This window comes from Mycteria americana, chromosome 10 (assembly GCF_035582795.1).
Source record: "Mycteria americana isolate JAX WOST 10 ecotype Jacksonville Zoo and Gardens chromosome 10, USCA_MyAme_1.0, whole genome shotgun sequence".
Lineage (NCBI taxonomy): Eukaryota > Metazoa > Chordata > Aves > Ciconiiformes > Ciconiidae > Mycteria > Mycteria americana.
Genome location: NC_134374.1, coordinates 23457576 through 23470644, shown reverse-complemented (window position 1 = coordinate 23470644; position 13069 = coordinate 23457576). Strand labels below are relative to the sequence as shown.

The following is a 13069-nucleotide window of genomic DNA, read 5'->3' as shown; positions in this document are numbered from 1 at the left end:
TCAACCACCAAGCTGAGCATTTTCCATCAGGACCATTCGTAGTAGTGAACCAGGACTCTTGGTATACCAGGTGTTAGCTTGTTCTGCCATAGTCTGCAGCTTCTCTACTCACTGTGCAGTCCCTGAGATGCATGGAAGATGAAGCATCAATATTTATCTGCCACCTCTCTCTGACTCAAGCATCAATATGAAGTTCCAGGTTGGAACTTGTTCTTTTGCCTCTGTTCAAGTCAGTCAGTGGGCCAAAGCTTGTTAGTCACCCGGAGCGGGACCACGTAGGCAGTTATTCTCATTTCCTTCTTTCCAACTGTTACTCTTCAGATGCATTGTCTCCAGGGATTTGGTGCAGCACCTTGCATCCCTGCTAGTCTGTCTCTCTAGGTAAAGTTCTTGTTGTTGAAATAATTGGCGGTAACAGTTGCGCTCTCGTGGTTTGGGAAGTGTGACCCCAGGGTAAGTTACTACTCAATCCTATGTAATGAGTCTGGGACGTATGCATTAGAATCTTTGTAGGAAGACTTACCTAAGAATCCGTTTTTGCAAAGTGAGTAAATAGGATTTGGGGAGAGGAAGAGGGATGAGAATTAGCTGTTCACATCTCGAGAGAATTTAAAGGCTGTGTTCTGGGCAAGATTAGAACGACAGTCATTTTTTTGGTGGGCATGGGCAGGTGTATGTTTCCAGTCGCACCTGAGTTCGCTGCTAGCATGCATAAAAGGCTCTTGATCCTTCTTGGGTAGTGTTGTTCAGTCTTGAATTTATCAGGAAACACTGAGAGAACTTTTTCCTTCTCTGCCCCAAAGTATCAAACTTGCATGATTTTATGACAGCCATGGGTGTCAAAATATTTAATTGGCGTTTTATGAAATAGCTTTGTTGTAAATAAGAAAAAAATAGTTAAATCTGAAATTAATCTTAATACTGGCTCTTTTTGCATTTACTTAATGTGTTTAACTTCTTTTTGTTAAAGGTGGGACAGAAATTGTCACAGAGAGTGACTTTCACAATGGACATTCTGTAGCTGGAGTAATTGAACAAGGAGGTGTTGGTAGAATGCAGCGAGAAAAAATGGTTTACATGGCTGTTAAGGACTCTTCTCAGGAAGATGAAGATATTAGTAAGCATAATAAGAAACATTTTTGTTTCTCATGCTGTTTTGTACAACAATATAAACATCATTCTCAAGGACTTTTTTAATTTTTCTGAAGGATTCTTCAGCCTGAAGTAGTAGAAAACTAAGCTCATCTTCCCTAAAAATAAAGAGCAGGCTATAATTATTTTAAAGTGATGTGGATAAATGCACTTTGTGCATACTGTATGCAATCATTTCATTATTTATATTAAATTTAACATGTCCATGGATGAAGTTAATGAGGTTAGTCAAATTTCTCATTTTTCTGTTTTCCTACTGTGAATTGCCTTGTTTAATCAGCTTTCTGGCAAAGTGGCAAATAAATGTAATCAGTTACAAGTTTATAAGTTTGTATATTTGAATTTATGTTGGTATTTATTTTGGATTTATATTTATTGATATGTGTTTTCTCTCTTTAAGGAATGTCTGAGTAAACAATGATCCCCTAAGGGAAGGGGTGGTTCTAAATGCCAAAGGAAGAAAACTAATTTATAACGGGTATCAATCAGAGTTGAGAGCAAATTAAATGAAGGAAAAGTTAGGATGAGCAGAATAAAATTAAAGATTTATTCTTCTCCTTTAATCCAGGCTGTGCTGAAATAGCAGATGAAGTTTATATGGAAGTTATTGTAGGTGAAGAAGAAGCTACGTCACTTCCAGACACACAGCTTGAAGACTCTGGTGTGAATAAAACTTTTGTCCCTGTTGCTTGGGCTGCTGCTTACGGTAGGAATCTGTATGCTTATTTTCTGAAAATCCCTTCCATTATTTTCTCCCTAATCTAGCTTCCAGAATCTCTATGCAAATGTGATAATCTCTCACCTTATCCTAGGGGTTTGGAAACAGCTCCTTCTGATCTTTTAGCAGCTTCAGTTGGGGGAGTTGATTAAATGATGTGAAAAATCATTTTGACCTCATTCATGACCTTTTACACATAAGGTCCTTAGTTTGTTTGCAGTTCAATATGAAGAAAACAATTCCATTTTTATAGTGGTGTTTTTTTTCCAATGCTGGCCTGTCAGACAGTTCCAGATTACTTTAGTAGTTGATTGTCTTGCATATAATGAATGGATTGCTATGTGTTGAGTTTTATGAACTAGAGAGGAAAGCTGTTGGGAGAATTTGTATACTGTTCTTGACTCCAGCTCAGATGTACAGAATGCATGGTTTTTAATGGTTGTTCAAGTTGGCTGTTGGAAGATCTTACAAAAACAAGAATAGCCTTAAGTATTTTACATTAGCTAGGAGGAAGGGGAAATAACTTCCAAAGGGAGTAGTAGGAATAAATGTGTAAACATGTTCCTAATAATTTCAGTTTATATACCTTTTTTAAGCCTGTTAGTCTTTCAGGTTAGAAATAAAAAGAAAAAAGGTAATTTGTTCTCTGCAGCCATGCTTCAAATAGTAGAAGTGTCGTACTAGGATATATTGTGAATGCTGAATATTCTTTTATTTCATACTCTTTTATCACGTTTTGGCATGTTAAATGTATATTAAGAGGGTATCGGGTCATCCATGGTTCATGTTATAATTAAGCAGGCAAGTTAAAGTTCATTGGTGTAATATTTGTGAGCGCAGTAGTTGGGCTGATAAAGTGGTTTAGAACCAGAGAGCCTTGGCACATAGCAGTAAACATTTTCAATCCAAAATGAGGAATATACTCTTAAGGTATTACTTCTACGTCTCCCAGATGTAGATGAGTGCTGAGCGGCTGATAAGGTACAAGTCTTCTTACCTGCCTAGATAAAGCATTTCGATCTCAAGAACAAATTGTGGATTTCAGATAACCTCATTTCTGGATTGGTATCTGAGGTTATACATGTGGTTAAAAGTTTGCAGAAACAAGCATATTAATTATGAAAAGCAGGAAAGACAGTCAGCATGGTAAGCATGCAAACACAGCTTTAGTGGGTATTAACTGTTCACAAAAATGTGATTTTATTTCCTGGGGCTCATAATTACAAAATACTGAACTGATTGTGAACTGCACATCTCAGTTTGGATAGAGCTAAGCTGTTACTTATTAGCTAAGTTAGTTTTCTCTCATTATCAGACTTTCAAAGCCATTGTCTTTAAAAATAGTTTTAATTTATAATGACTAAAATACCATTTTCTGCAGGAGATGAAAGAAGGCTACCCAGAAGATACGAAGATGGTCAAGCGGCAGGTAAGAACATGTAACTGTGCTTGGTAGAGCATTAAAACTAACTTGCTGTCTTTGAAAATATATATACATTTGTGTGTCGGTTCTCCTAATCAGTGAACGCAAAAAATTGTTCCTAAAGTATATATTGAAGGACTCCACAGTCTTTCTCTACTTTTTTGAAATGAAAACGATTTTAGATGTGTTGTAGGCCTTCAGAGTGGGTGGGGAAGTTGGGAGGATCTGCCAGGTTTTTTAATATAGTTTTGTAGTCAGAAAAGAGATAATGCAGTTGTTAAGAAGTAAAAAACCAAGTTAAATAAAAAGAAACAACCAGCATAACTCTTAAGGGATTAATGTCTTGAGAAGTATGAGAAATAAAGGAATATATTTGAAAATTAATCAATGTTTAAACAATTATATTCTTGACTTTTGCCAGCAAAGATAGATAGTGCTTTATATTGGCACTCTGCTTTTTTACATATGTTTGTTGTAGAGGAATAGGCAATACTTCTTTTAAAAAAAGTAGATATGCTGCTGTGCAATTCCAGTCATCAGTCCCAAAGAAAATAGTTGTTTAAGGTTTTTTATGGTGTCTAATTTTTGTTTCTAGGAAATAACTTGGATACACGATTAGAAAACAAAAACGGTAATGCAACACAATACCTGCAGATTTGTGATAGCATTAGCACTAATAGAGTGCTAAAACAAAAAACCAAGAAAAGGAGGAGAGGAGAGGCCAGGCAATGGCAAACAGGTAAACACTGTATGGTTATGCGTATTGTCATGGAGTGGCACTTACTCCTGTACTATTCCTTTTTTTTTTTTTTTTAAGCTGATGCAGAATTAAAAAATACCAATGATGATTTGCATATTTCCTGTGTCCTTCCCCCCTCCAATTCTGTGCATAGAAAATGTAATAATTTTTGCTATTCAGAGTCAGTACATGTAGGGCTGATGCAGTTCATTTGAATTTTGCAAGCTATTAAAAAGTAATCATGGATATATTCACTGCACATATGATATTACTGATCTGTTTGAGCAGTTTCTAAAACAAAACTATATAAACTATAGGTGCTGTGGATTGGTTGTTTTTAAACTACTGAACCATTCTCTGCTGCAAGTGTAAGTGCATGAATCTGAACAGCAGTTGGCTGATTTAAAACTTCTTAATCAGTAAATTTGTTTCCTTCATAACTTGTTTTTGTTTGTTTAAAAACAGCTGTTATAATAGGTCCTGATGGACAGCCCTTAACAGTTTACCCTTGTCATATTTGTGGGAAAAAATTTAAATCCAGAGGATTCTTGAAAAGGCATATGAAGAATCATCCAGATCATATGATTAAGAAGAAATACCAGTGTACAGACTGTGACTTTACAACTAACAAAAAAGTAAGTTTCCACAATCATCTGGAAAGCCATAAACTTATAAATAAAGTTGATAAAACCCATGAGTTTACAGAATACACAAGAAGATACAGAGAAGCAAGCCCGTTGAGTTCTAATAAACTAATACTGAGGGACAAGGAGCCTAAGCTACACAAGTGCAAATATTGTGACTATGAAACTGCAGAGCAGGGGCTACTCAATAGACATCTACTTGCAGTTCACAGTAAGAACTTCCCTCACGTATGTGTGGAGTGTGGGAAAGGATTCCGTCATCCATCAGAGCTGAAAAAGCATATGAGGACCCACACTGGGGAAAAGCCATACCAGTGTCAGCACTGTGTCTTCAGGTGTGCTGATCAGTCCAATCTGAAAACTCACATCAAAACCAAACACGGGACTGATTTGCCATTTAAATGTGAGCACTGTCCCCAGGCATTTACAGATGAAAAAGAACTGCAGCAGCACACAGAATTATTTCAAGGGCATAAGACTCATCAGTGTCCACATTGTGACCATAAGAGCACCAATTCAAGTGACCTGAAGCGACACATTATTTCAGTTCACACAAAGGATTTTCCCCACAAATGTGAGGTATGTGAAAAAGGCTTCCATCGTCCATCTGAGCTCAAAAAGCATAGTGAAACCCATAAAGGTAAAAAGATACATCAGTGTAGACACTGTGACTTTAAAACATCAGATCCTTTTGTACTTAGTGGGCATATCCTCTCAGTTCACACCAAGGACCTGCCTTTTAAATGCAAAAGATGTAAAAGAGGATTTAGGCAGCAAAATGAACTTAAGAAGCACATGAAGACCCACAGTGGAAGAAAAGTGTATCAATGCCAGTATTGTGAATATAGCACTACGGATGCGTCAGGCTTTAAACGACACGTAATATCAATACACACAAAAGACTATCCACATAGGTGTGAGTATTGCAAAAAGGGATTCCGTAGACCATCTGAAAAAAATCAGCATATAATGAGGCACCACAAAGAGGCCATAATGTAATATCTGATCTCGAGAAGGAAGCAATTTAGAAACTGTGATATGCTAATTGGGGAAAAAAAAAATCTCATGAACTGTTTCTCCTGGTTTCAAAGCTTGATATTAAATCATAACTTTACATTCTTTGTATTAAAAGTCTTAAAAGTATTAGGGTTGACAGGGGATCTCATAGCCCTATGATTGTTGCTTATCAGAACCTAAAGAGCACTATAGAATGCAGAAGGATGGATGAATGTCTTAAATTTGCAGAAAGATGGATGAATGTCTTCAAATTAATAGTATTACACGTTGTTAAGCTATAGAAGACAAAACGAAGATGATTGTGTTATCCATTTTGTCAGTAACAGCGTTTGTCTCCAATATAAAAACAGTTCAGATATATGGTGGGGTTATTTACAAATTTTTTGCAAAGGCAACTGAGTCTAACTTCTTGTGCAGTTTCGAAAGGAGAGTATTAGTCAGTCACTTGATCATAACGTTTTTAAATCGTGCCTGGAAACTAAGTTCCAGAACTGGTCAAATTTGGGGGGGTTGTCTTTTTTTTTTTTTTTTCTTTTTTTTTTTAAACATTTCATTAGGAAACTTTTTTGTTTCCTTTATTAGTTTAAGTCCAACGAGTAATTTTTTAATGGTTTTCAAAGCTGCTAACCTATTTTATTGCAGGATATGATGTTTAAAATATAGCATTATGTTATGATCTCAAAGGTGGTGTTCTGGTGCTAGGGTTAAAGATGTGTATGTATATAATTTCCCTTTTTTATCTGAAACTACAGTTGAATGTTGTTCAGTATGGCACATAATAACAAAATTAACTTTGAATTTGACCTTTTTTTTTTAAGGATAAAATGGATGCAGCTCATAGTGTTGTGACTCAACACTAATTTTTTTCTCGCTACTTTAAAATCTTCTCTAAAAAGAATATTAAAAACAAAGTTGAAAAATGTAGGATTTTTTTAATTAAAATTCAGAGTACTTAGAAGTTCTTTAGGGCAGTGTTCTTAACAGGTATGACTATTATTGTCCTACCTCCTGATATGAAATTTTCAATATAGATATAAAATTGCACATTTTAATCAATTCTTTAAAAAAAAATCTATACCATGCTATAAACATGCATTTTCAATCTGTAAGAAAGTATATATGCAGTATTTAACCAGAAAAATATGCTGCCACTAGAGTTTGGAGGTGGATCTTCAGTTTACAGTGTATACATTTAAAATATGCATCCCTTTAAACAATGCTTTGTGTTAGCATGCTGCAAATCAAATGGCGCTTAATATAACAAGCTGGTCTAGGGCTATTTAATGAAAAACCTGTTCATAAATGTTATGCATATAATGTGTATTTTTTACTTTTTTAGTTGCTTCATGTTTGCACACAGCTGTTCACATGATAAATTGTAACTTCATGCTATATTGTGGCTTTGTGTTTCAGATAATGTTCATATTTTGTTTTTGCACCAGATGAGAATCAGTTCCTTGAGAATAAATTTTTTTTATATTTCTAAACTTCAGAAAGTTAAATTTGGGAAATCTCTTAGAAAAATACGTGTTTTATGTGGCTGTAAAAAATGATGTACACGCTGTAAAATAAGATTGTCACTGTTATGTGGGATTATTATTTCTAAATGTGTTACTCATCGTAACGGGCATACAATAAAATGCATCTCTTGCACTCCAAATTTTTTGGAGTTTCCTTTTCATTTATGGTGTTCAGGAAAGTCTCATTCTGTGTAAATTTGCCTAATATTTTTAATTACGTTATTCACTAATTAATATGTAACAACATTTCAAGTAAACAGGTTACTGATCAGACTGTTGAGGGGAGAGTACTGGGGTTTTATTTGACTAACCCTTTAAAGTAACAGGTAATGTATTTGTGCTTATTTCTAAAATAATTATCAAATGTGAACTGACATTCCTTTGAAATTTTTTCCTTTAAGTAAAGAGAACATAAAACTCCTCACATATTTTGGGAAAAGCCAGGTAGGTTTTGTCTTTTTATCTGTGTAATAAGAACAGCTTGCAAAATGAAATATTGCTATCTTAATTTCCCTCTCTTTTTAGAATACTTGAATTATGACATCAGTAAGTGTGATTTTAAATGAACTCCTCATCAAGGATTTCAAGCGGGCTTTTAGCCAGTGAACTCGTAGGCTTTGTACTAAAAAACAGAAATTATGCAGACATGAACCTGTTCATCTGGGTTTTGTTTATACTACTTTTTTTCATATGCCCAGCAATCAAAGGAGGAGGCCGTAGCATTCAAAAAAATCTTAAAGTTGTGTTTTTTTGATAATTTTAATGCTTTATTCCTGAATGTTATGTTGAATACATAGACTGAAGGAGTTTCTTCATAGCAGACTGAAGATGATCATTCTGACTCTGTGACAAAGCACACATCCGTGCTGGCTCATTTTTCCACCTTGCAGATGGACAGAACAATCAGGTACTTGAGTATTTTAAACATTTTCTATAGCCAACCTTCTAGAAAGGCTTAATCCCACGTTGACTCGGAGTCCGTCACAGTCCGTGGGGTACAGAACAGGACGTGGGGACTAGAAATGACAGACATTGAACTTGTGGAGAGCCAGCGTTTTAGACAGGGGTATGAAATCTGGACGTAATGCTTTTAAGCATTGCATTCAGATCATGTTTTGATACCTTTCATTACTCATACTTGGTATTTACTGGTGAACTATGTTAACGTTTACATTTTACAATGTATGTTTGAGGATAACAGTAGCATTTCTTCCAAGGAGTGCAGTGAAAGGCTTTGACCTTTATGTATCTGATGGTTTAAATTACATATGTGGGTTAATTCTTTCTGTGATGAACAGTTGTTTAGTGTAAGATTGTTGTTTAGTTTGGTTGTTCAGTTCAGAGTCGGTGAGTGGTATCTACTGTTCTTAAGAGCGCGGTACACTGTGGGGCATCAGTTTCATTACCTAGGTTTTCTATTGCATCTAGTTTTTTCTTGCCCAAAAACTACAGGGCACAAAAGTCTTTTTAACGTATTTAATGATAGCAGAAAGTATATGCTGGATGCTGGATAGAAGTTTAATTAATTTACAGCTTCATCATTCTATTATAAAATGATTACGTTCTATAACTTTGTATTACAGAAGTTGAAATTGGTGTTGAGGTTTAACGGTCTGTAAGTCCACCTAATGAGATTTCTTTTAAATTAGGAAAAAAAGAGTCATACCTTCTGGAACATTAAAATCTGTGAGGAACATGTTTTTCAAGGTGTGAGGGAGGGAATAGTATAGTAGTTGGAAAAACCGCAACTGTAGTTGGTTATTATCAACTGAGGTACAAATACGGGAGAGCGCGTAGGAGGTGAAGCAGGTGCAGACTAGTGCGGTCTCCTGTGTGTGAGTCCTGCTTTTTGGGGTGGCTAGGTGGAGGAACCAAGTTGTTAAACTTAGCGGGATGCTTGTCCAATGTGAAGTCTCAAGCGGAGTTACCCCTTTTCCTTGGTTGGCTTATTGCATTAGTGTTTTGAACGGTTCTTTCTTTATATTAATTGTTTGTCTCATCTTCTCTTGGCAGCGCATGGGCAATGAAATCTAGCTAAGAAGACAGACTGTGGAAACGAGGTCTGTCCAAGAGAGGAAAAGCCTTGAGACTTAACGCACGCAGAGCTAAGGTTAATGGATTACTACTCATATGTTGTTAAATTTCAAACAGTTTAAAAAAATAAGTTTGTCAGACTTTTTGCTTGAGCAGTGGTTTTAAAATTCAGTAGCTCACGATACCACTGGGAGGGTGTGTGCTTCTACTTGGCCTTTTGCTGGTTCTGTCCAGTGCTGCTTAGATGTTTATGACTGAGGCTGGACTTACCTATTGTTCTGTAGTTTGAAATTTCCACCAGTGCTTCTGCTCCTTCTTCCAGAATTGACATCTTTCTGTAGAGCTGTGGATGTCGAAGCTTCTTGTAAGTGTCTGTCCAAGCTGGATGGTGAATCGGCAAAGGAGGGGGTTGAAAGTGTTAGAAGGGCTCTGGTGGTTTAAAAAAAAAAGTAGTACTGTGATGGATGGAAGGAGGAAGGAATCGACATGAAAAGGCCTGTGCAATGTGTTGCAGGTGTGACAGTGGGGCTGTGGAGGAAAGGACATAGAAGTTGGGGTTAGGGAAGGGAAAATAAAGGAATGTGCCCGCTAGAAAGAGAAACCTGAGAGGAAGTGGTGTTATATGCAGTGCTCTTACTTTGTGTATGTTGTTTGAGTAACTTAGGGTCTTTTTATATATATCTTGTGTATGTATTCATCCAAGAGAAGCTAAGACTCAGGTAGAACCTTTTTTTTCCCCCTCTTTTTTTTTTTTTTCCTACAACTGTGTTTCCCCGGTAACTGAAATTCTGTATTAAAGCAAGTGGTTGGTCAGTATTCTTGACAGATTTTATTAGGAAGCGGCATTTTAAATCTTCTGAAATGTAAGAATAAAATTTCACCTGAATCCTTAGCAGTTTGAGGCACACTTCCTAGATTCTTTTCAGTGCGCTTTCCCCAGTAAATATTGAAGAGAATTTGTGATGGCTGTTGTATCGTTACCATGAAGGTGTCATGATTTTAAAAACACTTCATGTCAAATCACAGTAAAATTTGTATCTCAGTACTTCCACAGATCCCTGCTTGGTGTAGTCTGTACTTCTGCCCTGCCTGGCTCCCTCCCCAGAGCTGGCAGCAAAGCACCTTCTGGTACCCAGACTGAAGAAGCCTTTAGGATGGGATGGATTGCTCTACAGGCAGGTCCTTCTTACTCGTTTTCAAAGCAGAGGAGTTCCTAAGTGGTGGTAGGAAGCAAGTGAGAGAGAGACACTACCACCTGTAAGCCTCGCAAGTGTTTTGACTTAAATGTATTGAATGATGGAAGTTGGTGGTATCGTATTTTGTAACTTGTCCTGAAAACTCTGAATGATGTTTCCCATCATTGTTGTGAAGTTGCATGATCTCTGTTCTTCTAAAGGTACCTTTAGGTAGACATGATCGGCTTTCACGCATACATGCTTTCTTTAGCCAAGTTCACGTATGTCTTGCCTTTCGCCGCATTTTCAGTAAGGGCGTTGAGCTGTTGCATTGAAAGCAGTCCTTGCTTGTCAGATTACTACAAATCTGTCCCTGTGGCAACACTAAGAAACAGGGTGAATTACCTTCCCCAGCATTTGTGACAGGATGCCACTCCACAATACCAGGAGTAGGAGAGGCGACGTGTGCTGTAAAGCTGTTCGCTACCTGGGAGCACAACGTTGAGGTAGTTGAGCTGTTCTTGCCCGTGTTTGGATTGCTCCTCTGCCTGCTCCTGTGGTGCTGTGACGTACAAACACACCGTGGTTGCTTGAGCAAGCAGCAAGTTTCACAAACGTGGACGGGTTGCTCTAAAATGTCAAATTTGTTTACTGCGTTTTTTTATTTGAATGACAGACTAAGAACTCCTGAAAGCCAGGAGCAGTTAAAGCGATTCATGTCTTGATCATCATTTCTGGTTTTCTTTCTTCAGGTTTCAAATGCCCACAATTAAAGGTCATGAAATTGAGAGAGAAAATATAGAAGAGCACCAGCAGAGTACTCTCAAGGTAAAGCGAAGTGACGCTGATGATGTATTCAAAGCCTGTGTCAGCTCTTCAGACAGAGTGCTAGAGCGGTCAGTAACATTTGAACCAGGGCTCAATTTGGCTTTTATTTTACAGCTGAGGCAGAGAAATGGTTCCATGTCGCATACTGAGTTGTGTGGAACAGAAACCAGAAGACAATTTTCTCCTGCTCTTCAGTGTCAGAACAAGAAACTGCACGCTGGCAAATCTGTTCAGGCAGTGAGTTTGTTTAGTAACACTGTTGATGAAGACGATCTAATAGGGTGGTACGTATATTGTTGTATATATGTGTAGTAAATGCTGTCTTTGATTTTTCTAATTTGTTCCTGAAGTCTTAGTGGAGCTACCTGAAATGGAGGTGAAAAACTATCTAAAGTATAGTGTGTATAGTTTGGGTGATAACTAGCACTTACCAAGATGAGTAAATGAGAAAAAGGTGTTTCTGTAAACTCCAGCAGAAATAACGTTAGGTAAATCAGTTTCTGTTAAACAGAAAAGAGGCCAATAGCTGAGACTACAGCAAATAGCTTGTACTTTTATAATAAAAAATACTAAATTTGCTTTTTAAATAAATGTGGTTTGAAAACAAAACCAGCCCTAAATGGCCATTATGCTTCATCTGCTAGTCTAATTTGGCTTTTTGACAACGATCTATTATTGCTTAGTGTTATCTGTGAGTAAAATGTGTTGTTACACCCATCAGCTCTGTAGCATTTAGTGTACGGAAGTCTTAAAATACTCCAGCAAACCTTAGAGAAGCTGCTCCTTGCCACACAATACAATATTGACCTCTGTCTTTCCTGGTTAGCAAACTGGGCTCTTTTTAAATAGTATGTGTGTTACCCGTCTCTTCAAGTATGGGGAACAATGACGGTGTTTTCAAATTTACCACAATGCCAGCTGTGTATGCAAAACAGGTCATTTACCTAATCATGGCCTTTGTTGTGAAATTACACCACCACGCCAACAGCTCTGACTGCATTCAGAGCCTGCACCCTTCTGCCCTTCAAGGGCGTTTACTGCTTGCATTACGCTGTTACACTGTCTTAAGTCACCCAGAGTTAAAGAAACAGGGGGTAGCGTTACTGGATGGAACGGTTAGTAAGCACGCTGCACAGCCCGTGCAGCGGCTGAAGCGAGCGCACAGTACGTCCATTAGTAAGTTGTCTGTGTAATGCTTCCAAGGAGTCGGGCCCAGCCGAGATCACGGCACAGACCGCAGTACGTCAGCAAATTATTTTGTGTCTCCTTCCGTGAGAGTAGCTGCAGAGTTACACACCAATGACAGTGTGATGGCATTAAACAAATGTATTCTTCTTCCTCTTTTACTTCTTTTTATCGTTTAGGCCACCAAAGGTGAAAAGTAATGAGATGACAGTGTAACTAAAATTATTTAGTGGGATAGAACAAATTATAACACTGTTCTGTGTGTGTCTGTACCTTATGTCTAACTGCTATCAGAAATGAGGGGGTCATTTTAGAACCTAATAATTACTGATTTCAGAGGGGCAAGGCATTCCCCATTCAAATGAAGATATTTAATTTTTAACTAATTAAAACCTCTTCCTATAGAGCTAGGCTAAAGTGATTGCCATTCGACAGTGCAAACTCTTGGCTTCTGAAACTGCTGGCCTGTCTCAGGCTGGACGTACTCAAAGAGCAGCGCAATGAGCAGGTTTCACCCTTGGTTCTTTCTCCCAGTTACGAAGAGCACGAGGTCACCTTTGACATGCCAGCGTCACCTGAGTGGCAGGCTGGCAGCAGTAGCAAAAGAGGGCCCGAACGCTGTTCCTTTACTTGT

At 37.5% G+C, this 13069-nt stretch overlaps 1 protein-coding gene across 8 annotated transcripts in view; it reads left to right on the top strand.

Moving 5' to 3' along the window:
- Positions 1 to 6222, top strand: part of ZNF711 (zinc finger protein 711) — a 33092-nt gene extending 26870 nt beyond the window's left edge. For all 8 annotated transcript variants that reach the window (XM_075512870.1, XM_075512874.1, XM_075512868.1 and 5 more), the window contains 5 exons: positions 971 to 1117; positions 1721 to 1858; positions 3252 to 3299; positions 3889 to 4032; positions 4498 to 6222. In XM_075512870.1, coding sequence (XP_075368985.1) covers positions 971 to 1117; positions 1721 to 1858; positions 3252 to 3299; positions 3889 to 4032; positions 4498 to 5675 — 1655 coding nt within the window. In that variant the 3' untranslated portion in view covers positions 5676 to 6222. The remainder of the gene's footprint in view (positions 1 to 970; positions 1118 to 1720; positions 1859 to 3251; positions 3300 to 3888; positions 4033 to 4497) is intronic.
- Positions 6223 to 13069: the final 6847 nt, after the last annotated feature.